At 50.6% G+C, this 26335-nt stretch overlaps 7 protein-coding genes across 7 annotated transcripts; 3 read left to right on the forward strand and 4 right to left on the reverse strand.

Moving 5' to 3' along the window:
- Positions 1-839: 839 nt before the first annotated feature.
- Positions 840-2566, forward strand: BKA58DRAFT_31689 (HAD-like domain-containing protein). The gene is made up of 3 exons (XM_046167598.1): positions 840-1308; positions 1356-1668; positions 1719-2566. Exons 1-3 carry the CDS (start codon positions 1050-1052, stop codon positions 2431-2433), a joined length of 1287 nt encoding a protein of 428 aa, XP_046032052.1. The 5' UTR covers positions 840-1049; the 3' UTR covers positions 2434-2566.
- A 1736-nt stretch (positions 2567-4302) lies between these two features.
- On the reverse strand, positions 4303-6890 carry BKA58DRAFT_31725 (bilirubin oxidase). Its single transcript, XM_046167615.1, has 7 exons — positions 6190-6890; positions 5985-6142; positions 5763-5932; positions 5499-5707; positions 5368-5447; positions 4635-5316; positions 4303-4584 (listed from the first exon to the last, which is right to left on the reverse strand). Exons 1-7 carry the CDS (start codon positions 6426-6428, stop codon positions 4383-4385), a joined length of 1740 nt encoding a protein of 579 aa, XP_046032053.1. The 5' UTR covers positions 6429-6890; the 3' UTR covers positions 4303-4382.
- Positions 6891-8356: 1466 nt separating this feature from the next.
- BKA58DRAFT_416983 (P-loop containing nucleoside triphosphate hydrolase protein) lies at positions 8357-11017 on the forward strand. Its single transcript, XM_046172616.1, has 7 exons — positions 8357-9487; positions 9562-9820; positions 9873-10028; positions 10095-10160; positions 10207-10341; positions 10392-10454; positions 10504-11017. Exons 1-7 carry the CDS (start codon positions 8441-8443, stop codon positions 10905-10907), a joined length of 2130 nt encoding a protein of 709 aa, XP_046032054.1. The 5' UTR covers positions 8357-8440; the 3' UTR covers positions 10908-11017.
- On the reverse strand, positions 10986-12787 carry BKA58DRAFT_465036 (uncharacterized protein; the record flags this gene model as incomplete). Its single annotated transcript, XM_046174947.1, has 3 exons — positions 12485-12787; positions 12214-12431; positions 10986-12157 (listed from the first exon to the last, which is right to left on the reverse strand). The coding sequence occupies exons 1-3, from the start codon at positions 12733-12735 to the stop codon at positions 10986-10988; spliced, it is 1641 nt and encodes a 546-aa protein (XP_046032055.1). The 5' UTR covers positions 12736-12787.
- A 5304-nt stretch (positions 12788-18091) lies between these two features.
- Positions 18092-19402, reverse strand: BKA58DRAFT_352625 (thioredoxin-like protein; the record flags this gene model as incomplete). The annotated part of the gene is made up of 3 exons (XM_046168578.1): positions 18704-19402; positions 18358-18623; positions 18092-18289 (listed from the first exon to the last, which is right to left on the reverse strand). Exons 1-3 carry the CDS (start codon positions 18963-18965, stop codon positions 18092-18094), a joined length of 726 nt encoding a protein of 241 aa, XP_046032056.1. The 5' UTR covers positions 18966-19402.
- A 591-nt stretch (positions 19403-19993) lies between these two features.
- Positions 19994-21624, reverse strand: BKA58DRAFT_303194 (uncharacterized protein; the record flags this gene model as incomplete). The annotated part of the gene is made up of 2 exons (XM_046166960.1): positions 19994-20543; positions 20594-21624. The coding sequence occupies 2 exons, from the start codon at positions 21622-21624 to the stop codon at positions 19994-19996; spliced, it is 1581 nt and encodes a 526-aa protein (XP_046032057.1).
- Positions 21625-25572: 3948 nt separating this feature from the next.
- BKA58DRAFT_374626 (uncharacterized protein) lies at positions 25573-26293 on the forward strand. The gene is made up of 3 exons (XM_046169342.1): positions 25573-25812; positions 25879-26009; positions 26061-26293. The coding sequence occupies exons 1-3, from the start codon at positions 25657-25659 to the stop codon at positions 26095-26097; spliced, it is 324 nt and encodes a 107-aa protein (XP_046032058.1). The 5' UTR covers positions 25573-25656; the 3' UTR covers positions 26098-26293.
- Positions 26294-26335: the final 42 nt, after the last annotated feature.

Raw genomic sequence — 26335 nt, forward strand, 5'->3', positions numbered from 1 at the left:
GTGTTATTTAGTCGAGGTTATTTTTCAATATGGTGACGACGGACGAAGGCTAAGAGCCTAAGACGGATTGGCATGTCTGCCGAGATAGCCTACGTTTGAGCCTCAAGTTGCCTCATCTAGCTTCCGATACTTGGCGATAATTGTCGGCCGGATGGTTCTCGCCGGAAACGAGGAGCTGTCGATCAGAGCAGATGGTAGACTTCAAAGGGACTCATCAGCATCGCCTGCCCTGAGTCCCTGAGGCTCTTCATTTGCGGAAGCCCCAGCCGATTCGAATGGCTGTTCCAAGGCGCCGAAGCGATATGCGAGCTAATCAGATATGACATCACTAGCGCAAAAGACCCTCAAAACTCTGCAACACAGTTCCACAGCAACACCAACCGCGGCCGTCTACCACATGGCGCGCATGGGACGGCAATACTTTGAGACCGCCTGAGATGCAGGAGGCCCTGTACCGTGACTGTCATACCCACTATTATTGCAACATTACCGGACTACTTGTCGAATGGGCATCGAGAAACATGCCACAATCTCTCACTACATGTCAGAAGCGCACGCCTGGGCTCTCCCTACCGCTATCGAATTCCGGTGTTGCAAAACCGTCCCTTGCTCTCAATCTGCCCGAGTGACGCCATAGATCTACGCAATGCCATCCAACAGAATCCCAAGCCATACCCTTATCGTTCAGGGTCCGGCATATTCACGCAGAAGCGCAGTGTACCGTGCCGCTAAAGTTGCAGTGGACGTTTGAACAGTGTAGGGGGGCGAAGTACAGACTACCTTGTCCCTTCGGTATAAAACTCTGGGTATCTGCGCGCAAACCAACCATCAATCCACCTCCACATATCCACTTACCCACATACCCACAGTTCTCTCCGCTTCCTTTGAGGGGTTTTCTGGAGACATTACCTACCTATCGGGCTCGCAAACTATAAAGGCTGTTGAACTTCCAGCGTTTTCAGGCTTGCTCAGACCACAACTGTACAACTTCTTGCAACAAACACACGTTGCAAACTTCCTCGAACCCAAACTCCACACATTCTATCACCATGTCGGCACCTTCCCTAGCAGCCCCTTCAACGGGCATGCGTCGCCTCTCTGCCAGTGAGGCCACCAGCGACAACATCAAGATGGGCCCAACGGTCGTCGTTCCCCCACAACATCTCATGGCTCCGTCGTCAAAAGCATCCGAGATTGCTAGTGCCTTTGAGACCGCTAGACATCACCTTGACGCTGCCAACACTCCTGGATCTCCTGGCTACACCCCCCCGGAGACTTCCGTTACGGACAAATACGCCTTCGCTTTTGGTATGTCAGTCATCATGGTGAAGCAAGTCTATTCTAATGCATCCTAGATATCGATGGTGTCCTCATCCGAGGCGGACGACCCATCCCAGAAGCCGTTGAAGCCATGAAGATGCTCAACGGTGAGAACGAGTACGGCATTGTTGTACCATACATTTTCGTCACAAACGGTGGCGGCAAGACTGAAGCCGAGCGATGCGTGCAACTCAGCAAGCAAATGGAGATGGAAGTATCGCCTGGACAATTCATTTGCGGACACACACCCATGAGGGAGATGGCAGAGAAGTACAAGACCGTTCTCGTCGTTGGAGGCGAGGGCGAGAAGTGTCGCATTGTCGCCGAGGGTTACGGCTTCAAGGATGTGTAAGTTCGTCCGCGACGATTATCCAGGACATAAACTAACATTGCTCCAGCGTTACTCCAGGAGATATCATCAAGGACAACCAAGATACCACACCATTCCGCAAGCTCACTGAGGAAGAATACAAGAACTCGCGAGTCCGTAACTTCGCTGAGGTTGACATTGACGCCATTTTTGTTTTCGCCGATTCCCGCGATTGGGCATCGGATCAGCAGATCATCCTCGACTTGCTGATGTCGAAGAACGGTCGTCTTGGAACCCGATCTGCCAACTTCGACGAAGGTCCACCAGTCTTCTTCTCCCACAACGATGTCGTCTGGAGTGCTTCTCACGACCTTACCCGTATTGGTATGGGCGCTCTCCGTGTCTCGCTCGAGGCCATGTTCAAGGCTGTTACTGGTCGCGAGCTCAAGACAACCGCATTTGGCAAGCCTCAGATTGGCACTTTCGAATTCGCTACCCGCCTTCTTGCCGAGTGGCGTCGCGACACCCACGGTATCGACTCGGCTCCATCAACTGTCTACTTTGTAGGTGACACACCCGAGTCCGATGTGAGGGGTACCAACGAGTACAACGAGCACACCGACTCCGCAAACTGGTACTCTATCCTAGTCGAGACTGGTGTCTACCAGCGCGGCACCACACCTCGCTTTGAGCCCAAGGCTATCGTGAAGAACGTTCTGGATGCTGTCAGGCACGGCATGGAGCGCGAGTACAAGAAGGCCCTCCGGGAGAGCATGATGGAGACTGGTGTGCTTGAGGAGTAGAAGTCTTTTGACTCTCTTCTCTCTTTCTCTTGTTTGCTTTTCGTTATGCATAGCACGGCGTATGGGTAGTACCTCATTTGATTTCGGCAACTATAATGCAGCAGTCGCTATAGGTCATGGACATAGCTAGATCGCGCAATAGTAGACACAAACACAATTCTATACCAGGCAGGCACAAATTGCCCTGTTACTTCAATCAGCCAATCTCTCTGTTGCACATCGTGACTTTGAACAACGATGAACAGCACCGCGTGTTTCAAAGCAAATGACCATCTATCTCAAGCAACTACCGACGTCTGCATTCGCAAGCAAGTCGGTCCGGCCTTATTCATCCCATCACCTCGCCTACAAATTCCTTAACGATAGATCCTACCAAAAGGCAGCGAGCAAGTGTTGGCGGCAACTTCCGATTCGACCACTCTCACCCGGAATGACGAGGAGCGCACGCCGCGTTACCCGGCACTTTCCACACGGCGCTCAACACCGCGAAGCTTGTATTGCGAACCGCCTGAGTCGGGCCGAGGTGGCTCGTAGTCGCCGGGTTAGTGCGACCAGCGACACTTGTGGATTACGACGGCCTTCATGATATCAGCCCACGTCACCAACGAAAAACGGCCGAGAACAGCCTGGCCGATGGGATCGCGATGCGAGAGACGTGGAGTGAGACTGTGGGAAGTTAATTGTGGGTGTGTGGGTTGAGAGAATTGTGAGAGAATCGATTGCGTGACTGTCAATGGCGGAACATGTTCCGCAACTGTAAGAGGAAGTTGCAAAGACACGGTTAGGTCCCTCATCGCGATTTCGTGTCTGGCTCCACTACGAGATACTGATACGACGGCATGTGACATGCATAGGTGGACCACATCCTCGGCAGGCACGGATAACACATCTTCCAACGGTGGTGTACCGTATGTAGAGCACAGCACAGCAGCTCGGACATGTTTCGAATCGATCGACGAGGCGACGTTGCAACATGGGCCACATGTGGACCCCCCTCATTGCGAGGGGCACACGACGAACCATCCCATCCCACTCTCTCGCGCAATCTTATCGTTTTCTCAACGGGTGGATGAGGGCCGGCGGAATAGTGTCACAAACAATTCTGAGACAAACGTACGGCTATATTCTAAACTCTCGAGATTGGCCCGACAAGACACTGACAGTCTGAGTTCGCGCTTGACTCATGGCCCTGGACCCCGCGACTCGTTTGACAACAGCCGGCCGCTGACGATCTGGGGTGGCCTTGCAGGCGGTGCTGGACGTGAAATAACGAGGAATTACCCTGTGCGCTCTTCAAGGTCCAAGCATGTAGAGGTTGGGGGGTAGCTGGTTCAACGTGAGACCAGTGATCCTGATTGACAGCCAATCTGACACTGAAGATCCCGTCTGTCTCATTTTCCTCTTCTGGCAAGTGAGCAGATTGTACCGTCTCCCCGCTGGCTGAGGCGTTTTGGTTCTTGTCGGTCCGTAATGAAGTCTTGCAGCAGGCTGTTCGACCTGCGCTGACAGGTATGCTGGACCCTGCAGTTGAGGGTTGCAGATAAGCGGTCGCTAATGCAAATGGCCGATGGTCCGCTCGGCATTCGACGTGTACGCAGTTGTAAGTTGAGGCTGGGAAATGATTGTCGAGCGAGAGGATGATACTGCGTGAACCACTAGTCAGGGCCAAGATGTTGGTAGAAAGTTTGTGCGGATGGTAGGTTTCTCGCCCTCCTGGAATCCGATTGGCGAGCGTGCATGTAGAGGGCTCACAGCGAAAACGAAGACAACATTCCATACACATGTGCATACGTGGATTGTTTGGCCATGCATCAGATGTGCAGTTTCAAACAACACTCCACTGTAGAGGACGCAGTAGCACAGTGGTCGAGACAAACAAATGGTATTGGTATATATGCAAGGAAAAGAGTGGGTTACGTAAAGGCTCGGCTACGTGTGACGATGCCTCCTTACTCAAAGAGCGCTTCAGAGCGCTCGTCGTAAGCGTTGAGGCTGTAGAACCAGTCCAGCTTATCTCGTATAGCCTCTTCTGTGTAGTCTGCGTCGTCAATGTTCTTCGGTCTGAACTTGGGCTCCATGGGATCGATGAACATGGTGGAATTATCGTAGCCCCATTTCTCAAGGTTCGTGACGTTGAACGCGACCATCATGCTGCCCACTGTTAGTGTTGGATATCGTATGATTTTAACGAGACAACTTACTCATGGTCCTCGTGGACGAGGTTGTGACAATGAAACATGTAAACACCTGCCCACGGTGCGTAGCGAGCCACAACCCTGACAACTTCACCAGGAGCGATCCACACGACGTCCTTCGTACCCGCTGCCTCATATGGCATCACCTCGTTACGGTTACCCGTACGAGACAGCACCTGGAAGTCGACCAAGTGGATATGAACAGGATGCGAGGCATTCCCACCTCCGTGTCTCAACTCCCAGATCTCGTCTTCTCCCAGTACAGGTCTTGTCAAAATACGGTTCTCGATATCCTCCCAGCCTACACCATTGACAAGCCACTCGCCGTCGATTCGGGAGAACTTGAAGCTCTTGGTGACGTTGGTTTCCGGAGGTGGAGGGATGTAACGAAGGTCGGATGGTATGGGATCGTTGTTGGTGCAATCTATCACGGTGTCGCCGACTACGAAGCGCATGACGCGGTCGGTCGCGGCGTAATCGAGGTTTCCTGCCATTCCACGCTCGTTGAGCATCGTGATGTTCTTGCCTTGAAAGTTGGCGAAGTCGACGACGATCTCGTAGCGTTCACCTTCGGCGATAGCGAAGCTCGATGTGTTGACAGGGTGGGAGAAAAGCCCTCCATCCGAGCCGATCATGGTGAAGTCAACGGTCTCTTCAGTCGCATCGTCTTGCAAGTATAGGACAAAGGCTAGATACCGTTAATGGAGTCGTAACTGGTGAATACGGCATGTCGACTTACAACGGCTGATAGTACCGTCGAGAATGCGGAAACGATACTTGCGTGGCTCAACGTTCATGTACGGCCATGGCTGACCGTTTCTGCTTGTGGATCAGCTATAAATTCGAAAATCAGAACCAATGCGTGCTTACACATGGATTACATCGCCCCACAGTCCCGTATTATTATTCGTATCGAAAAGGAGAGAGCCATCAGGACTGTATGTCTTCGCACTCAAGGATAGAGGGATATCATGGTCACCAGTTGGCAAACCGAGGGCTTGTTCGTCTTCGTCCGTTATGATGTAAAAGCCAGAGAGACCTCTGTATACATTTTCGCCAGTCTGGCGTTCAGTATGGTCCTGCTAAAAGTCAATATGCGGGTAACAAGATGGAAAGAGACCAAGAAAGACTGACATGGTACCAGATAGTTCGAGCGTTCTGTGCGTTCGGATAGTAGTAGTCTTTGTATTGACCGGGGAATGCGTAATCTGCGGCCCAGCCATCGAATGGAGCACGATTATACTGGCCATGAACATGGACTGATGAGTTTGTTGGACTGGTGTTTGTATATCGCACTACTGCCTCTAGAGACTGGATCAGCTTCGACTTTATAGACAGAATGAAGCCGAGACTTACCTCGCCCTTTTTGCATCATGAATGTCGGTCCCGGCGATGACCCATCGTATGTGTATAGAGTGGTTGCCGGCAAATTAGGGTATATTTGTTGGGTAGCAGCCTTGACCTCCACCTCGTAGTAGTCGATAAGGGCACCGGTGGTCTCATTGGTGTAGGTGCTACTTACTATCAGTGCTGGTCTATGTTCAAAGTAAGGAGTACTCACAATTTGACCTCCTTCACAGCAGGTATTGGAAGGGGATACTGGAAGATCCATGTGTATTCTGGACTGTCCCATCTTTCGGTCTTATTGTTTGAGGGTATCGTGTCATATGGTGGTACACCAGTTGGGCTAGGAATTGGAATGAGTGACGGTAAAGTTACGCTGACTAAAGGAGTGGCACGTATGCTGCGTATCAGACAGCCGACGAAAAGAAACGAACGAATGACAAAGGGAGAAAACATCTTGGAAGGGAAACTCTACCAGCCTGGTTCCGCGGATGGGGAGGCATCTTGAAAGCTTTAAGGGGAGAGCGATCAAAAATTGTTGTTGACGTATAAGAACAGAACCGATCGGTTTGATGAGACATGGGCCATGTGATAGATCCTGCGTATCTGGCAAAACGAAGGACAAGCGCAGGGACTGTTGTGGCTGTCTCCCAAGCATGCGGATCGGTACGTAGTGACTCTTCTGATGGAGCCATGATTCACCATCCCAGGAAAGGAAGTTAAGGGGAATTATCGAAAATGCATGTTGAGCAGAGAAAAGCCAAGAAAAAGGAAGGCAAGGGGGATCTGCGGCATTACGCCACGGGTGTGTAGTGAGTGTAGCCGACATCATTAGACCTATACATGAGAGGAGCACTATACCATTCTCCATCACTCAATAGACGAAGCGGCTATGCGATTACAACGTGGCGCACGAGTTGATGTCGTGAGCAAGGAGCTGCGATGATCCGTGGACCCTCCCCGCGTGCAGATGGTGTCTAGGCCCAAAGCGGTCACACTAATGCTTTCTTTGGCTGCGCTTTCTCCTTACACTGCGGCCTCCACTCGTGGTAACCACACTCATCATGAACGCATGCGCAAGACACTGGCACCGCCTTTGCATGCGTTCTCTTATCTGTGATTGCCAATCACCAAGCTTACAGTCGCGCATCAGTTGCTCTCTCATGCCCCTCCTGCTTTGAAACATGAGTCACTCAGATGCTGTAGCTTAGGCCAAGCAGCGCCTTACGACCTCAATATCCCCCACTCTAACAAAAAGAACGTTGGTATCTATTCTTGTTATATAGCCGAGCGCTAGCATGATGACGAGGCTGAACGCGAGTTATGGGCATGTCGCATCTGCCACACTGCCACAGTGCTTGTTGCCATGATCGGCATCACGGCTTCGAATACCGCATGATATGTAGTGGTACGGCACGCTCTGTTCGTCTGGTTCGGGAGATTGCTATCGTTGGCGCGGTAGAGCCATGAAGCGGCAATCGATCATCGATGTGGAGATGCACGCCCTTCGAATATCGGTATGGTCCGGGCAGTACATGTGTACTTGTATCTCATGGCTCGTTGTGTTTTGAGGGATGGAATCAGATCTTGTGTGGAACTACGCTGACACTGTGGCAAAGTACACCAAGATACACCACCGCAGAGCATGATATGAAGCACATTATTTGAGTGAAGATGTGATAGACACGACTAGGTGGTAATTCGCTCATTATCCGGCTGCTTGGTTGGCTTTACTGGTTTTACTGGCTTCAGTGGCTGAGGGCTGCGTAGTACATTGTCAGAGTGGGTTAGCTCGAATGTGTACTTCCTGTTCATATCATTTCAGCGCGTCTATTACCAGAACATATGCTATGGCCCAGTAATAAGGCTACTTTACCCCTCAAAAAATGGCTGTAGGATCGGCTTATCGAATTAATCTTTTGGTGCCTTGAGTGACATCGTCGAGTCCTCATCAGGCGTCTTCGTGCTATTAGATTCCATGCCTAGCTATACCTTACTTCGATACCAAATATCGCGCGAAGAGCTACGCAAAGATCCGCTTAACGACTTGAAATATTGCGGTGGCGTACGAGGCTGAAGTTCTTCATGTATCTAGTCATGAGGCTGGATACTACCACAACTGCTCCTACAACGTTTGTTGTATAGTTGCGGAGTAACGTGCTTCTAGCGCGTCGGGCTTGTGCTATCATTCTCAAACCCCAATAGCTGCTGCCTAATTGCGGGGAGAATATTTTATAGAATGCCTGCACCATCCATACGCGGTGAGGCTGAGTTGATCGGAGAAGGGCCATCCTTGGCGGCCTTGCGGTCTAAAGTTTTGCGCCACCCTTTTCGGTTATCTCGTGACTTGTTGTCTGGTAGCCTGATTTCACGCCGCATCGCTCCCTTGACTTCTTCTAGAGTACGAAGATCCGCCAGCTACTGCGCGGTATTACCTTCTACTGAATACCCGTATCGCACCTTGAGTCATGGACTATCATGACGATCTCTACCACCCTTTCCCCTCATTGGGCTTGGAGCTTGCTTCGCCGCCAGAAGGAATTGCCCCACCGGAACTGTCGCACCTGAACGACGGACTGATGCGGAGGCCGCCAGTCCACAGTATCGCAGACGAACTACAAACAGACGGAGCGGGGAATTTTGGAGAACATGCTACTCTCCAAAGATTCTACGAAGGCCCAAAGACATGCAAATGCTGTCCAAACTGGGTCGAACGTAAGCCTGAGGCTGTACCAGCCGATGCCCAAGAAAAGTACGATGGAGTCGCCATACGGGTCTACATGGGCAAGGACCATCAGAAGGACACACTGGGTGGATTGAAGACTACGACTGCACAATTCATCGTCATTCAAAGTCCTATCATTCGGAAACACATCGGGCCAATTCTTGCTGAGGCTGGGATGTTAGGTGAGGGTAAAGCCAAGATCACCATCTACAACCCGTTCAAGGTGCTGTTCTTCACTTCCGGCACTTTGAGAAAACTGTACCTATCCTTCCCTCAAATGAGTCAAGAAAGCTTTCACTTCAAGATTCTCCTGGATTTGTTCGACGAATTCTTTCGCGAGAGCGTGCCCAAAATTTTTGATTTACACGAAAAACAGATGATCGACTGCGCATACTTGTGGACAATATTTCCGAAAGGAATAGTGATTTACAGCAAGACTGAGGGGGAAGACGCTTTGTACGAACTCCTTGAAATTCGCCTATCCCCAGACCCTACTATTCTTCTACTCGAATGTCGTGTCGTCAATTTTGACGGGACGAACTTCGGGTGGGAAGAGCGCACCCTAAGACAGCCAGTATTCCATGGCACTCACCGAATCACTGAGTTGACTGCATACCCTCTTGCCTTCCACCATGACTCTTCGGCCATTGAGAGGAGACTCATCGCGCGCGGAAAAGCCTTCCTTGCCTATCAGGGTATGGCGCACAGAGAGTATTCAGGCGACGCAAGACTTTGCGCCAACGAGGATGACGAGGATGAAGACGATCAGCGACGGCGAAAAAGCGCAAATGTAAGTAGAATGTTCAGTTTCCATCTCAGTTGATATCTAGTCTCGTATCTTCATAGAGAACTAATGCCTTCAAGGTCACCGGGCGAGTACTTGTAGACCCGTTTACCTACTACAAATACAACCCATACTGGACCCCTAGGGTCGATCCCTTGGAGCCATCAGCGAAAGAATCCGAGCAGGCCGGCAATTCAGAACAAAGTGAATCTCGGACCCGTCTTCGGCCTTCCAAAGAAAAGCAGGACGTTAATTCCGCACAAGTTGCATCGAAGAAACTGTGGCTATTACTCCTGAACCCTAATGTTCCGGGATTCTCGTTCCGCGAGAACAAATGGTGTAAATATTTTACATCGCCCAAGCTTCCAAACTACAACTGATTGCATCACAGTCATGCTCAATATCGATCACCTCGATGAGATAACATGGAATGATCGTGCATACGATCATCTTATTATTGCAAATGAACGCAAAGAGCTCCTGCTTACATTTGTTCAACAACATGAGGATGCCATGGGAGTCTCCCAGGATGTTGTGGAGGGAAAGGGTCAGTGATAACTTACCGCCCTAACATTGAGCATACTTATGCATGACTAACTGACATTTGGTCTAGGACAAGGCCTTGTCGTTCTGCTGAGCGGACCACCTGGTACTGGAAAAACCTTGACTGTGGAAGCAGGTAAGATTCAATGCGATGATAGCAGTAGCCATGCTCAACCATTTAGTTGCGGACAGAGCAAGGAGACCGTTGCATCGCGTGCAGGCTGAAATGTTAGGAGGTACCCCTATGACCATTAGTCGCAATCTCCGGCGATTGTTCGAGTTATGTGTGGAGTGGAACGCTGTATTACTCCTCGATGGTGAACATTCCGTATCCTTAGTATATGGAATTGACTAAGAAGTGTGACAGAAGCCGACGCATTCCTTGGAAAACGCGAGGGAACAATGAGCACACGCGAAGACACCGTTTGCGGTAAGCGGTGCCGACCCTTGCCTTTAGGAAATGTACTGACTTTGAGAAGTCATGTTGAGACTCATTGAATACTATAGTGGCATTCTGTTCCTTACTACTAACATGCCAGAATTTATCGACCCTGCATTTGCGTCCCGGATGGATATACACCTAATGCATTCAACACTCTCCCAAGAGGCAAGGAGAGCAATCTGGAACAACATGTTGAAATCCACGTTGGTGAGTGTGAAAGTATCTGAGGAAGAGCTCACAGATCTTGCTTCCTGGGATCTCAATGGCCGCGAGATTAAAAAGGTCGTCAAGACAGGCATGAAATGGTGCTTCTTTAAAGGCAAGGTTTTGACAGCTCAGGGTTTACGTACTGCGATATCTGTGTCGGCACCGACTGCTGAGAAGTCTACTGTTGAGGACCAAGAAGATAGAAGCTCAAAACGCCAGCGAATTGATGACTAAAAGCTAGCAGCAGGGTTTAAACAACACATTCAAATGTCACGATATTATTCCTTCCCCATGTTCCCCCTATCACCATCCCTAATCTGAGTCGCTGTCAGATATATCCTCAGCAACTCTTATTTGACCTGAAGGATCCCACCGCTCTTGTGAGGACTGATTCGGCATGAAATGCTGCTCTCTGTTTCGTATTTCTTCGTTCATCCTGAACGATTCGCAAAGATGTTTGGATGCTTGATCCGATGATATGTACGGCTGAAAACTGTCCCGGTGCCCTGAAACAGCAACAGGATCCCAGCGACAGGTCTCTATATAGCTATCGTAATTGAGAGTACAAGGCTCGTCCAAAACAGCGTCTCGGTGGAGCTTGCAAGAAGTGTGTACTGACCACCCTTTTGTAAACCGTAGACATGATCCTCTCTCGGTGGTCTCGCTGATCAACCAGTTTTCCGGCTGGGAGATATATGTGTGCTTATTCCGGAGCGGTACGTTGACCTGAAGGGCTCTGCCCTTGCACAAAATGTCCAAAGACATGGCATCTTTTTCGCAGAAGCCACAACAAGGATCTTCGTGTTGACTGACAGCAATGGAAACCCCGAGAAATACAAAGGACATATGGTCTCTGGGAGAGTGCATTGTGACGAATGCCTGGATTAAGTCGTTTTTCGAGTAAAATGTTTCTGTAGCGCCAAAGTGCGTAGCTGATAAGTTGCTGATGCTCTCATATTCTTCGGCTGTCATGTACGCCCATTTCTTCCTCCAAAGCAGAATCTCGGTATCGCGCAAATGAAGAAGCTCGTGAGTTATGAAACTTGAGTTCTGGAGCTGTAGCATAATCCTGTTGCGCAGTGTATCGGCCGATCTCAGAGTCTGTTGTGACGATTTGAACCAAAACCTTGGTACCCCTGGTCTGGCCGCTGAGCCGTTCCTGGTGGTGCTCGCCAAGAGCGGGGGAGAATGACGAATCCAATCCATGAACAGATTGCCCAGGTCCATAACTCGCTCCAAAGCCTTGGTGCTGTCTGTGATCGGAGGCTTTCCGAAGTAACTGTAGGCAAAGGCTCCAATCTGATGTATGTGGCTCCGATCTAGCACATCCGAAAGCCTAGCGGGCCGATATGCTTGTACTGTAGTAACATCATGACTGCCTTCGAAGGTCTCTTCGAATGCCGAGATTGTTCTAGATCTTTCTAATGATGGTGAACCGTCCTCAGCTAGTTTCGGCGTTTTATACGAGAATCCTGCGGGCGTCGCTAAACAACGTGATTAGCGGTTGCGAACTGGCACAAAGATCTCAGTATACACTAACGCATAGATGGTGAAGCCGGCGCCCCTAGATATCCAGGGTCTCTAACACGAAACCTCTGGAGCCGCTCTTCGTTGATGAGCCGGCCGTTCCTGTAGAATCTTGTTTGTCGCCCCATGCGCGTACGAGCATCTTGCTTTGCAAGCAGGATCATCATTTCCGATTTCTCGAAATTCTTCTTCAAGCCCCACATCTTGATCATATCCAAGAACTTTCTGCGTCTATAGATATGTTAGCCGTCGCATTCCAAGTATGAGTATAGTGTTCACTTTACCCGACAGGGAAATTGTGCACCTCCTTGAGTGCCTCAAGTACCTCTTCGGTTTTGAGCTCATCCTCAACGTATAGCTGTATGATCGTGAGCTTTTTACGTTCCCAATCAGCATTGCTGTGCCTGTTGCGACGTTTGACAGTGTCGGTACTTCCGTTGCCTGAACTGGCGGTCGCCTGTACATTGCTGATGTTGTGACTAGTACGGTTCGACTCCCCGCTAACGCCAAAATCAATACCTCGGAGAGAAGCCATCGGCTGTTGGATCACACGGTAGAGATCTTTGAACCGAATACGAAGATCGAAACCCCGAGGTAGACGGGAAATTGGTCAAATTTATGCCCCAGTTTCACCTCCCGAGGTCTGACGCCTTGTACAGATGGCCTTCCAAGATTGGTCATATGTTCACCGGAGCACTGACTACAAAAAGTGCGTCACGATAGCAGCCAATCACCAAAAGTGCGTTATGGCAGCAGCCAATCACCAAACAGACGCTACGCCATTCAGATAAGGCTCTACGTCTGGGCAGTGTACCACCTGCTTTCACAATGCGACCAATCAACAAAAGTGCAGTACACGAGATCGGCCAATCAGATCCATAATGCTTCTTTTTATGCATCCGCCGTCAGCAATAGTGATTAACCCTAGATGTTTGAGTGTGTCCAAGTTCAGCAGATGATGCGTCCAACGCCGCTCCGCCTGCAAGACTAACGGTGGGTGACACGCATTCCCCGCCCTATTGTTCGATACTAGGTGGCTAAATCCGACCATAGAGCCAATAACGTCCCTCGAATGTGTAACGCACTTTTGGAAAGTAGGTATTGACAAGAAGAAAGAAACATGGAATGAAGGCATCCGGATCAAATCCTCGATTGAAGGCTAGTGTACGAGCTCTTTCAATCCCCATATAAATGTGGAATGCAATGACCATCTCGTGCAATTGCAAACACATTTTATATCTCCCAGTTTGTCGAGCTGATAAATAATGGGGATTCCATACTACACCTACGGTAGGCGCCTGGATACTTCGGTATCGTTTGTGAAGATGCTGATCCGCTACCCATTAGGTGCTGCCGACCCTCGCACGCAAGTGGGAGGCCACCAGAACGACCACATGGATATCCGCGCTAGAGCTGTATGCCGGTGGGTTTCAGCCAACTCCAAACTTGACAAGAATTTCTAACAAAACGTGGCATTAACAGTGAAGAGGTTGCAGACAAGCACATCTTGCTAGGTCTTGGAGCCTGGGCAGATCAGAGCAGCTGCCCATCTCGCTCGAATGCCCCTCAAAGTTCCCGAAGTACACCAGCAGTACCTGTATGCTCGCCTCAAGAGAGGCAAGATAAGTCTCTGCAGATGGCAAACGTCGTCATGGCCCGGTGGTTGAGCGAAAAGCCCGACAGCCAGCCTTGGTCCACGACGAACCCGCGTGTCTTTCAGAAACAAGGCGAAGCACACCCTTTGAACTGAGACCAAGACGAGAAGTCTACAAGTGTATGGATCTGTCTATGGCGGATTCGCGCACAAGGCCGGAAGAATGTGTTACGTAGTAACGTAGTTTATGGCGATCAAGGATGTCTACGGCGAACAATGGAGGTATATCGTTTGTTTGACTTGACAATGTACCAGAGCTCTCACGGTGTTGAGCTATTCTCTCCTTGGAGTTCCTCAGCGTTCCTTTCATTGTTGAATATGCACCTTCGCACAAGGCCATGACGAGATGTGATGATGCAGGTGACACGACAAACGGCGGCCAGGGTCACAATAGCTAGTTCCAATATCGCCTGTCTTCTTCGTCAATAATACTGTAGTATGTGGTAGAATACTTCCTTGTGGGGAGTAATGAATGCAGCTCAGAAGGGTACATCGCGTTGAGTGAACGTTTCCTTACAAATTGTCGAAGATCGAAGATGCCAATTCTCTTTAGTAGAGGAAGCGTTACTTTTCGTCCGAATGAGCACGAACGTGCACCGAATTCACACCTTGTGCAGCTGATTAATGGATGCATCGGGTACAATGATGAGGAGGAGCTCGCGACTGCGATGTGGAAAGCGGGTGTTGACGCATATCTGACGTGATGCAGAGATGGCGATAATGGGTTCCAGTGCCTTGGTGCCCCACTAAATCTACCATGTTCGCCGCAATGCGGCATCGCGTGCAACACGACCCCCAATGTCAACCGTCCGGGACCGAGACTTGTCTGAGCTGATGGATCCGAAGCATTGCCTCCATCAACTGACGAGCCTTAGTATACACAGGCTATCGTATCTCGACCGGCATTCTACTACCCATGCGCGGCTTCTTTGTCGCATGGCGCAGCCTTTTAGGGCTGCGTCCTGACAATCAGGGGTTTACAACGACAACACCAACTCGCATCCTTGCAAAGCCTGTTGTTCAGTACGTCTACGTCAGGCGAACGCGCAGCAGATATCAGCAGTCGGTCATCTATTCGTTTCTCGATCGATCCGGTTGCTTCAACGGCTCATGTGCTCGAAGGTCTCTTCCTTGGCTATCGCCATCGGATGGCCTCACTCTTGATCGGAAAGGATGTTGACGTAGTCACCTTTACGTGTCAAAGAAGGACCAATTCTGAGAGACTACTGCAAGCTAACGAAGCTGACAAGCTCAGTAGTAGTCTGTCTTCTGGGCGAAAGGTACACACCACGATCCACCACTGGAACTCATCGAAATGACTAGTAAAACCCATAGCCTCCGAACTCTCCGCCATGTGCACCGTGTCTTTCGCCGTATCCTCTGCCATATCCTCCGCCATAACCCCCTCCGCAATTTATCATCGTATCCACCGCATCCATCGTCATACCTGCCATACCCATCGTATCCATCATATCCGCCATCGCATCCTCCGTACCCACCGTCAAACCCTCCCCTATACCCACCGTAACCTTCATCATACCCGACATATCCGCCATACCCATCGAACCCTCCATCAAAGTCATCGAAATATCCACCAGGAGCATAGTCCTCATACCCATGATCATACTCAAACATCCCTCCGATAGGCGTTCCCAGCCCAAATTCCCTCTCATATGCTCTACTCGTTCCCGCGTCCTCGTATCCATCATGATAACCATGAAAGGCTCCCATGGAGAATCTTTCACTCATACCACGTTGATCCCAGCCGGCCTTCTCACCGCGCTCACGGCCTGCCTTATATCCATGTTTGGGATGGCGTGGCATCTCGCCCTTTGGGGGATCCTGGTCTGGCAGCCAGTACTGTGTTGTGGATGTGTCCCCATTTCCGTCCTCCCAATGGTGTGTCCATGGACCCTCTGAACAAGATCACGGGCCGGCTACGAAGGCGCCGTCCAATATATGTTGCCGGCTTGGTGCCTTCCTCGATTTCTTCACCATTGTGGATTGACTTGGATAGTAGTCCGTCAAGGTAATGTGAGTGTTGCTAATTTGCGAAGTTGGAATGTGTGCTGAGAGAAAGAAGAAGAACCAAGGAGCAGAACATATACTAAATGTTGACCTGTTGATGACGCCGTCATATGTTGGTGACTCGAGGCCGTGCTGGCAAGATCTTGATAAAGAGAAGCTATACGTTTGGTCAAAGTGCGACTTGGCTACAATTACATGATTTGACATGCTGTTTGTTCGATCAGTCACATACTTGTGAGTTCCACATTACCCTCTATTATTCCTCGTCATACTTCCTGTCTACTTTGTATCCATTCGGTTCGGGCATAGCATTCCATGTACTGCAGAGCTACTTTAATGTTGAAATGTTTCTAGAGTTTTTGTGGGTGGGCTATTTCATAATCGGGTAATTTGTCAAAAGGTGTAGATCGTTCGCGTCTGCATGGCTACCACCGCGCCCCCGGCCCAGTAAGTGTGAGAGTAGGCTGGTCTGTCACACATCAGTTGTATGAGCGGCCCTTTTCGATCTTCCTCCCAAGAGGAATGATGGTACAAAATGAAAATCAATCAAGGGGCGAGAGTGAATACAGAGGCTGCCATTGATTTGGGCGAAAGATATTCGCGCAGTCGTGGTAGTCCTTGGTGGAGACATGGAAGAACGCACTTTGGCTGTCAGTGCACCCGCTTCATCGCTACGTCGTCGTTTGTTTTCTACTCAGAGAGCGCCAACGACATAGTATCAGGGAAGGAATGAACAGGGCTTCTTTCTCGTTGCATGTGATAATCCGGAGTGGATTTTGGAAAGATCCACGCAACGGCAACTCCGTCAGACGTGTCGATATCTCTTTTTGTTGCAATACAGTAATAGAAGTGTTGTGGAAGAGGTGAGTGGTAACTGTGCGGGAAGTCGCGCGCCTTTTATGGTCCACGATGCGCAACCATGGACTCAGACAACCCATGAGAGCGCGTTGCAGTATGTTTGGTACGCATGTATCAAAATACCGCGAATCTCGCTCGCATGACTATCAGTAAGCTCAATTTCGTAGCAGCATCAGCAGTGATTACATGCGTTTTCGAAATCCGTAGAAAGCACAATCTCTTAAAGTTCAGAACCGGGGAAACACTCATGAACGATTAGGGCCATGACTTTTTTGGGACAACCTCAGTCATTCTCGCTTGCGCTACTGTTTATGATGCGACAGGAAGTCGCCAGTCTGATCATGCGTTGTGTCTCGTTCGTTTTTGGTGTCTTTCTTGCGCGAACGGAGGAGTCTTCCACTCATGGGTTCTTGGCAGATTTTTTTTGGAAATCAACTTTTGGAGGAATGTTGGTGTTGTAGAAGAAGGTAAAATGGGGTGGAAGACGATATTTATATACCCCTCGTCTGCTTAATGCACGACCCAACATGAAGTATCAGCTGTTGAGTTTGCGCAGATGAGTGCTTCGGAAAGGAGGAATGACAGCGAGAACATCGAATGGCTTTAGGTATTTTTGATCTTGCATCGATTGATGATGTCTTGCTTTTCTTTTGGAAGGCCCCGTCTGCTGGCTCTCGACTCATAGAATTCATAGAGGCCAATTTTTGACAATCTTCGAAGGTGGATATGTAGATGGGACCGAGGCAACACATGACCGGTCAACAAGTGTGATTTTGGTTACGGCCTCTTTGCCCGAGACTCAGACATATCGTCTTGAGCCGCGAACTTTGTGAGAGTGACCAAGGAATGCCAGAGGAAGGAACGCACATCCACGGAAGGAATTTTTTTTTTGAAAAAATGATTCTGAGTGGAAGGGTATAATGGCAGGAATGAGGACGTCGAGCGGCGAGGTTTAACACCTGCATCCAAGACCCGCTAGGGACGTTTGGAGAACAGGATTGTCAGCCATGCGTTTGTTCATGTGTGTTCTGGAAGATTATGCTGCGGGGTACCATGGCTTTTAGAATGTCCTCTTTCTATGGTGTGACGCTCCACACGTCTGCTTCGGTGATGCGACGAGGACGCAAGGAGTACACTCGGTGTATACTCCAGCCCTTCCTACGATCAGCAGAATGTTATCACCGATCACCACGCTATTTGCCTGACCACATTCACGCACAGCCACTCTATTCGATATGCCATCAATTCCATTCAATGCAAGTGGTATCAATACTCCATTATATATCCTCTATCCCCAGTATCAAGCCTCCCCGTCCTTGTATCTGCCGTACGTCCCACCCATGCCCACCGTTTATTTACCAGCCAACTCCTTCTCGATATCCGCCTTGAGATCCTCAGGCTTCTTGGTGCTTGCCCACCTGCCCTTGACCTTGCCATCCTTGCCAACGAGGAACTTCTCAAAGTTCCACTTGACGCGCTTGAGGCCCATGAGGCCAGGCTTCTCGTTCTTGAGCCACTCGAAGGCAGGGTCCGCGGAGGAGCCGTTGACCTATCGCAACAAAAAGTAATTAGCGTGTGTTCGTGTGTCGCACAAGTCGTGGTTCGTTCGTTGCTTACATCGATCTTTCCCAGCACCGGAAAGCTAACACCATAGTTCAGCTGGCAAAACTCCTGAATCTCATCGTTCGAGCCCGGGTCCTGGCCACCAAACTGATTGCACGGGAACCCAATGATTTCAAAGTCGTTTGGGTATTTGGCCTTGACGTCCTTGTAGAGCTTCTCGAGGCCCTCGAATTGGGGGGTGAAGCCGCATTTCGAGGCTGTGTTTACGACGAGGACGACTTTGCCGTTGAGCTTGGCGAGGTCGTAGGGGGCGCCCTTTTCTGGTGGTATTATTAGTTGCTGTTGCTGGGAGATGGGTGATGGGGGAGAGAGAGAGAGAGGGCAGAGGTGAGTGACGTACTGTCCTTGGGCTTGAAGTCGAAGAAGCTCGTTGCGGAGGCCATGGTTGTGTAGGGTGCTATTCGTCCTGGTACTTCTTTCCTTACGTAGAAATCCTTCTTCTCGAAAACAGGGATATAGGAGCGTGTAGAAGTCGTAGAAGCAAGAGGTGCAAAAGTGGTGGTAAGGCTTCGGAGCTTTAAGTCGTGTCGCAAAACAGGTCTGAAGTTCGTCGCGATACGCGGGGCTGTGCTTGTCGCCCCTCCCAACCGAATCATGGACATGTGATCGTAAATTCTGATAATCCTACGCAAACGCGGAACTCCGTTGACCGTGTTTCTGCTTACTTGAAGATTCGGTCTAGCCAGGCACGATTAGTTTGACTGATGGTTTGGGCTTACGCAATAAAGACCCTGATGGAGACCCGATCTTTGGCTCTGGCCGCCGGGCTGACAGGTCAGACACAACCTCGGCTTGTCCCACCCACTGCTTGCGACGGACGAAAATGCATCTGGCGGTGGGGCGCCGTTGACGACGTCGGTGATTACTTGCTACATTTGGGACTTCACGCGATCGGCCTTCTCTTAGAAGAAGAGGTATTTGGAAGCATGAGGGGCTGCCGAAGTGTGCCGGAGGTGGTGAGGGCACCCATGAGACAGCGACTCACACATCCTCTGTTCACGTAAACGACATGATGGTCACATATGCATTAAGGAGGTCGTTTACATAAAGCAACAACAGGATAAATAGCAACACTACGTACAAAAACAAGAACAATTTCTCCTCCAGCCACCAACGTCCGCGCGGCGGGTAATGATGGCTATACAAGACCGACCTCTTCTCCATGGTCATCCTTCCGAAAACTGACAACTAGCCAAAGAAATACAACTGTACTAATTACACTCTTCCGTTAACATTAGATCAATCTGATACATCAACCAACTCATGCCATGCATAGTGCAATGAGTAGACCTCAGTCCTTCTCCCCTTCAGCGGGGTTGCTGTCGCTCTAAGAGCTGACTAGCTATCCTTTGGCATCCGAGTCCACGGCTGGGACATGTCCTTGGCTCTGTATCCTGGGTTTCTCCGGAGTTTGTGGCCATCCAGGGCAAGTGGCATCCATCCGAGACTTGTGGGAAGTCATGGTCCTTCATCCGCGAGGCATGCGGGAATCCATCCGGGTTTCGGAGAACGCAGAAAATCAAACGCGATATGTATGCATTGAAAAAACAAGGGTAGGGGTCCGGCTTTGTGATGACAAACCTGCTAGCGGTTGTCTCTGCAGACGGAGTCTACCAGACGTGTGCTTCATTCAGCCGCCGAAGACATCTCGGTACTGAGTGCAGATGTCGTGAAGGCCGACGACCTCCTTCGTCAGCTGAATGTCGTCGCCGAGCTCGTTGGGGGCACTGAGATTGGTCAGAACATCAATGATGTGCTGCTTCTTGCTCAAGAACTCCTTGGTAAGGGCCTCTCGTCGCTGCTGGCGTTGTTGCTCGGCAGTGAGCTTGACAACCTTGACGCGCTTCTCACCAACCTCCTCGGCCGAGGCCTTGCGCTTGCGAGACGCCGACTTGCGAGGAGCTTGTCCTTGGACAGGCGGCGATGGCTCAGTAGTGGGCCCATCGTATTGGTGCACTCTCTTCATGTGGTCAAAGAGGTTGTAGCGACGAGGGAAGCCGTGACCTGGAACAGCGCGCTCGCAGTCGCGGAAGTGACACAGGTGCGGCCTCGCGCCATGACCGTGCATACCGTGCGCCTCACGTTCGTGACGGAGGAGGCATGCAGTAGAAGAGAACTGCACACCGACGCAGGTCTTCTTGTTGCAGCGGAAAGGCTTGAGGTGGGAGTCAACATACTTGCTGTTGAAAATGTCAGTACGTGTTGGGGTGTGTGTAAGAAAAATACATACTCGTAGTTGCACTTCAAAGCGGTAGGCTTGTGGGTGCATCCGGCCTTGCCCTCTTCAGGGCAGTGGTACTTGCCATCCTTGTCTGGTGTCTGTTGGTAGAGAGGGTGGCTACGGGCAACCTTGGTGCGCTCTTCTTCAAGCTTGGTCTCAGCTGCCTCAGACTGAGAGAGGCTGTCCTCGTTATCTTCCACTGAGTGGGCGACAGACGAGGGCTTGGTGTCCTCGAGAACGTTGACTGTCTGAGGGAAGTGAACACTAGCGGTGCTGGTCGGAGTACCGACGAATGCGCCGAAGCCAGCATCTTGTGCTGAAGCTCGCCGTGACTCCTCTTGAAGAGAGTATGACGATGAGTTGCGTAGGGTGGCGGGACGCTCTGAGGCATCGTAGGAGGCGCTATGCCAGTTTCGCTGAGGCGAGTTGAACATGGTGTCGTTCGTCGGCCATGATGTGAAGGTGAAGGGGTTGTTCTGGAAGTTGGTCTCAGATGCAGCCCACTGTGGTGAGTCGGCGATGGTGGAAGGTGCAAAGCGAGGCATGTTCGCTGGCGAGTAGTGTGTGTAGTCCTGAGCTGTAGAGTAATTAGCATATGTGAGGGGTCCCTCTGTGGCATTCCATGTTCCGGATGTGGCTGGTTGCATGTGGCTCATGTCCAGGGTCTCAGGGAATGTGCTGTAGTTCTCCGAGCTCATTGTCGGGGAGTAGATGTCGCTGCCAACAAACTGGCTGCTCATCCGGCTATCCTGGTGGTGAAGCTCCGGCTTCTGGGCTCCGCGCCGGCTGGCGCCGGTCTGGCTCTGGTATGCGCTGTCCATGCTGCACTCCGAAGCAGTATCCTTGAGTTCAAAGAATTCTGCTGTGTGCATGTCCTGGAAGTCTGAAGAGAAAGGAAAGTCCGGTGCGGAAACGACCGGGGCTGGGATTTCCTTCCTCCACTCAGTGATGTTCGAGATGTAGAAAGCAGTCTCCGGCGGTGAGTCGAAGAAAGAGTCGCTGGACACCAAAGTTAGTATCCAAACGCGCAAACCTAGCATGTTCGTGAAGATGTACAAAGGAAAACGCCATGTTAGTATGTCCGAGGATGCCTATAAAGGAGTCAGTCAAAGTAGCGCAAGGGCGTCAGGGGTTAGCACGCACCTTAGGAAGCCAGTGATATTGGGATTGTTTGTGGGTAGTGACCTGATTCCTGGAGAGACGAGGACGGCATTGTGGGTGAGCTGTAACATCCACGAGTCCTTTGGCGAGAAGTTGGGAGTCCAGGGTATAGTCCAATGAGATCCAGTAACGTCCAATGAGGCCAGGAGAGATGAAAGCGGAGCAAATCATCCAGAACATCTTATGCTCCTTCAACAACAGTCAAGTTAGTCTCGGATCAATAGGTCGATATGAATAGGCTGATGCTTCAGCCTACAGTACGTACTTCGTATCATCCAAATGTCTCCAAATCAGTCCATGACCATGGTAGGTCCTCATTAGCGTCCAGTGGAAAACCGTGGCAGGGTCCATGAGAGGTCCATGTGGCTTGGGGTGCTGCAGGCAGGTCCATGATAGCTTCCATCCTTGTGGGCTCCATAGGTGTGGATTGCGTACATTGATACTACCAGTCGTGTGTCGCTTAGCGCAGTCGAACATGACATAAATGAACGACATTGCTGAGAGTTGCCTACGTTGTCCTGGGGGCGGTGCAGGGTTGCATACCGTTGTTGTTGGTCATCTTCCAGATGGTGCGTCGTAGCGCATGTGACTAGCGCGAGGATCCACTCGTGACTGTTGACCGCCGATTCAAGAGCTCTGCATGATAGCTTTGAAGTCGGGGCAGCGAGGCCTCGTGGTTGTCGTGTCTACAAACACTGCAAGGGCAGTGCGCTACGTCTCTCGGGCTCCCAAGGCTGTCCAGGGAAGCATCCGGCATTAGGTTACTGAAGAAAAGTGGCCATGTGGAGATCCTGTACCAGGGCGGCACATCCGTTGGAAGGTATCCTGTGGCATCCTTTGGGCATCCATGCGGGCTGTAATGGCGGCAAACAAAAAACAAACAGTAGGAAAGAAATACATGAGTCTAGCAACACAGGATGTCGTAGTCAAAGGTAAGAAACGCGTAAAGCAGAACATAAGTTGGGGGGAAACCGTTGGGCAGTAAGTACCTGGATAGGGCTCCGTCTGGGCTCCGAATTGTCATCCTGAGCAAGGGCTCTTGTTTGAGAGTGTCGTCTTTGATGGTCGTTGCTAGCAAATTATGCCAGAAAAATCGCTCGGATATGCTGGTTTGCAGAGGCGATTGCAGATGTCGTGTGTAGGTAGGTATGTGGTGTTGAGTTGAAAAGAGAGGGAGGAAGCGAGCGGGACAATAATGTGTGGGAGGGCGTGCGTGCTGACCGGTTGGTGGCTTAGTTCGAGTGCCAACGCATAGGAGACAGCCCCACAAGCATATCCCACGAGTAAAATCCTGTTACGGTGCTTCGGCGGTACAAAAACCAATGGGCCAAAATCCTTTGGCGGCCGGGCTGGGAAGGCGGCTTTCTTATCAATTTGTGTCAAACGCTAACGTCACAGAGACGGCGCTCGGATCCCCAGTTATCCTGCACGTCTCGCGACTTACATTGGAAGGACAGTGTTCCGAGTCGGCGAAATATCGATGTCGCTCATGGGTACGAATTGTGGGAATCTAAACTGAATTGTTGCCGGGGGATTGTCGGGCTTGCATAGTGGGAAGCGATCGCCGGTGCCAACCACCAACCGCGAGGCCGGATGGCGGCTCGACAACGCCGCCAGACCTGCAAAATCAGGGCCTGTTGCACCGGAGGTACACAAGATCGTTGTGATTCTCGTGTAGTCCCGCGATCAACATGAATAAACTTTACCCCGGGGATAATCCTCTCAAATCATGGCAACAATGCAAATGGAGAGGCTGAGCGTTGCGCGCCTCCCGGGAATGCGCAATAGCAATAACGTTTGATTGATAACATGTGGTGTATGGGACAACGGTGTCCCTCCCTCCCTTCAACCGGCTCACCCGCAACGTTCCGCACTGACTGCCCCCTTGAAATCTTATTTATTCATAGAAGGAGATGCGCGCGCACATATGCGGCGATAGGAGCTACTTCTGAATCGGATCTGACATCTCTTCACGACAGACATGGCGGCACCTGCATACATCACAGTGATACAATTCTACTGGGATTTCCTTATCAAGCGTGCGCTGTTGCACGGGCATCGTCGGCGGCTGTTTGGAGGAAACCACACACAGCATTTAGCCTAGAGACGTTACCAGGCGGCACATCCCTTGCCCGGTCACGGGTGTCTGGTAGGCGCCTCAGATTACGGCCTACTTGGTGGCGCATGCTCTTTGCAGTGCGGAAACCTTGGAAAGTCTATTCATTGTCAGAATGTGTTCGACCAGAAGGTAGACGTGGATAATTGTGGGTTTTTTGTGTCAGATAGGAGCGAAAGACGTTGCTGATTTCGTTCCTCACTGTCCGAAGACTAAGATGAACTATGCTTTGAAAATTGTGGTATCATCAGGATAGGGGGAGGCGAACGACGAATGTAACATACCTTTGGTACATGGTGGCGTCCTCGTGGACCTGTCAGTTGTCAGGGTCCTCGGCCGGCGACGGCAAGGCGAACGTCGATACAAGGCAGTGCAGTCGATGACACGCACTGAGTTTGCGCCATATGTGTGTGTTGCTGCATTGAAAAGGAGAGTGTTGTGCGACAAAACTCGGACAGCTTGGATACGAGGTAGATTTTCTCTCATCGGCCCGGCTCTTCTGTGTCCGAGAGATCTGCATCAGTACCTGCCAATCTTCACCTGTAAGAACCAGTTTGATACCCAACGGCGGGGAGCCTCAAACTCTAAAGACACGGCACAGGACGCGTGTCGCTTCTACCTCGGTTTCTTTGACTCAGGATGCGCCGGTCGCCGTCGATGTCGCGGAAAGATTGGCGGATGCGTGCATCGAAGAGGCGAGTGGCCTCGGAAGGTTAGGAGAAGTTCTGCAGTGCAAGAGCTGAAGACATTTTCTTCCATCCTCGCTTATTGAATCGGGTAACGCGCCATGTTTAGTCAGCCATTGACGTCATGCACGTGATTTTGTCCGGCCCAGATTTGATCCCGTCCGCCCCCTTGACCGTGAACTGAACGATTTGCAGGGTCTGGTGGAACGCAACATAAAGCAATGTGAGTAGTTCGAGAAACGTTCTCTGATGGCATCAACAGCGTTCGTGGAAAAACAAACAACGATGACCTAGTTGATACGGTACTCCGGAGTATGCACACGATGTCAAGGTACCACCTGGCGATAAGGGTTTGGCAGATTCAGCGCTCTGCAGCTGTACGGAGTTAGCCGTCTGGTCGAGCTGGTCGAGCTCGTTGCGAAGCAGGGCAACGCGCGTAGCTGCTTTAGGTCTTCTTCTCAAACACACCGTCGACCACGCCGTCATGGCCCCAGTTTACCCCAGGATGAAGCAGTGATCGGGACAAGACCGATCTACCTCCAAAGGCTAGCGCGATCGGGATACTATGAATGGTATAGACACGTGACTCAGTATCCAAGGGTTCGCCGACAATCCAACCGGTTCTGGAATCTCCCAGACAGTCTTCGAGACCACGACTGTCAGCCTGGATCGAAGTCACGTTGTGGAGGACATGATAGCGGTGGTTCATGCCATGCAGCCCCGAGCCGTACATGACGCGTATGAATCATCAAGACCTGATTCGCTGGATAAGGACCCTTTGCTCTGATCAGTGAGCTCGTAAGCAGGTTGGCGTTCAGCAGTTGCCCTTTCCATGTCATTGTTACAGAAATCAGGGTCCAAGCTGCACGTTTGGAATGCGGGGGAAGTTTAGCATCGTCTGATTGGTACGATCACATATCGTCTGCGTAATGGTCAGGCCACGAGCGATCGTACCTTTGAAGACATTCAGCTGAACAACGGCTATATGAAGCTGCTGCTTTCCTTTGAGCAGGCAATATCATAGTTCAAACATATACCTAGCTTCAATCAACAGAGTCCAATAACCGCATCCTTCTCAAGCACTTCCATCAGCCCAACTACACCACACAATGCCTTCCCCATTCCAGCAGAAGTACTCTTCCCAGAACCACAAGGTCTTTGGCGACAACACCACCCCAGCTATGCCTGAAGCACCCAAGCAAGAGGCCGACCGCCGTTCCTCAGAGTCTTCAGTTGGTTCGTCATCCTATGACGGCCGTCGTAGGGTATGTTCATCGACTCTGGGCTCATGTCCACACTTCGTGATACCAACAGTTCCTAACATCTCTCAGTCTTCCGCCGCGCAGCGATTTGGAAACCTAGAGGCTCTCAAGCGTCGTCAAGACGAAGAGAGCATGGCTCGCAGGCAGTCATTCCACGACGCATACGGAAAGCCAGGCTTCATTGGAACTCTTTGGAACAAGTACGTCATGTTTCTTTTTCTGGGCCTTGACATTTTGCTAAAACCTTGTAGCTTCACCCGTGGTCCAATCTCACCTTCTCAGAAGTAGCCTGATTAGCAACTCTGATATTCCTTTGGGTCTATTGATTCAGTATGTTATAGCGATGATTGGAGTTCGATGCAGCATGCATTGCCGCGTTTGCGCAAAAACAGCATAGCGATGGAATTGGTCAGTTTTTAGACGACCAAATGACTTGTATTATACCAAGAGGATGTATCATATTATGAACTATTTGTTCTTATGAGGCTTGTACCAGATGTTGTGATGTCAATCTTAACACAAGCTT

This window comes from Alternaria rosae (genome assembly GCF_020736505.1).
Source record: "Alternaria rosae strain MPI-PUGE-AT-0040 chromosome Unknown BKA58scaffold_1, whole genome shotgun sequence".
Lineage (NCBI taxonomy): Eukaryota > Fungi > Ascomycota > Dothideomycetes > Pleosporales > Pleosporaceae > Alternaria > Alternaria rosae.

What these genes read in the sequence shown, in the direction of transcription:
- BKA58DRAFT_31689 (XM_046167598.1), top strand. Translation starts at nt 1,050, where the DNA reads ATGTCGGCACCTTCCCTAGCAGCCCCTTCAACGGGCATGCGTCGCCTC. An exon ending in CAAATACGCCTTCGCTTTTG is followed by an intron (nt 1,309 to 1,355) that starts GTATGTCAGTCA and finishes AATGCATCCTAG; the next exon opens with ATATCGATGGTGTCCTCATC. An exon ending in GGTTACGGCTTCAAGGATGT is followed by an intron (nt 1,669 to 1,718) that starts GTAAGTTCGTCC and finishes ACATTGCTCCAG; the next exon opens with CGTTACTCCAGGAGATATCA.
- BKA58DRAFT_31725 (XM_046167615.1), bottom strand. Translation starts at nt 6,428, where the DNA reads ATGTTTTCTCCCTTTGTCATTCGTTCGTTTCTTTTCGTCGGCTGTCTG. An exon ending in CTCGAACTATCTGGTACCAT is followed by an intron (nt 5,708 to 5,762) that starts GTCAGTCTTTCT and finishes GACTTTTAGCAG; the next exon opens with GACCATACTGAACGCCAGAC. An exon ending in TGGGGCGATGTAATCCATGT is followed by an intron (nt 5,448 to 5,498) that starts GTAAGCACGCAT and finishes ATCCACAAGCAG; the next exon opens with AAACGGTCAGCCATGGCCGT.
- BKA58DRAFT_416983 (XM_046172616.1), top strand. Translation starts at nt 8,441, where the DNA reads ATGGACTATCATGACGATCTCTACCACCCTTTCCCCTCATTGGGCTTG. An exon ending in GGATGTTGTGGAGGGAAAGG is followed by an intron (nt 10,029 to 10,094) that starts GTCAGTGATAAC and finishes CATTTGGTCTAG; the next exon opens with GACAAGGCCTTGTCGTTCTG. An exon ending in ACGCGAAGACACCGTTTGCG is followed by an intron (nt 10,455 to 10,503) that starts GTAAGCGGTGCC and finishes GACTTTGAGAAG; the next exon opens with TCATGTTGAGACTCATTGAA.
- BKA58DRAFT_374626 (XM_046169342.1), top strand. Translation starts at nt 25,657, where the DNA reads ATGCCTTCCCCATTCCAGCAGAAGTACTCTTCCCAGAACCACAAGGTC. An exon ending in CCTATGACGGCCGTCGTAGG is followed by an intron (nt 25,813 to 25,878) that starts GTATGTTCATCG and finishes AACATCTCTCAG; the next exon opens with TCTTCCGCCGCGCAGCGATT. An exon ending in ATTGGAACTCTTTGGAACAA is followed by an intron (nt 26,010 to 26,060) that starts GTACGTCATGTT and finishes AAAACCTTGTAG; the next exon opens with CTTCACCCGTGGTCCAATCT.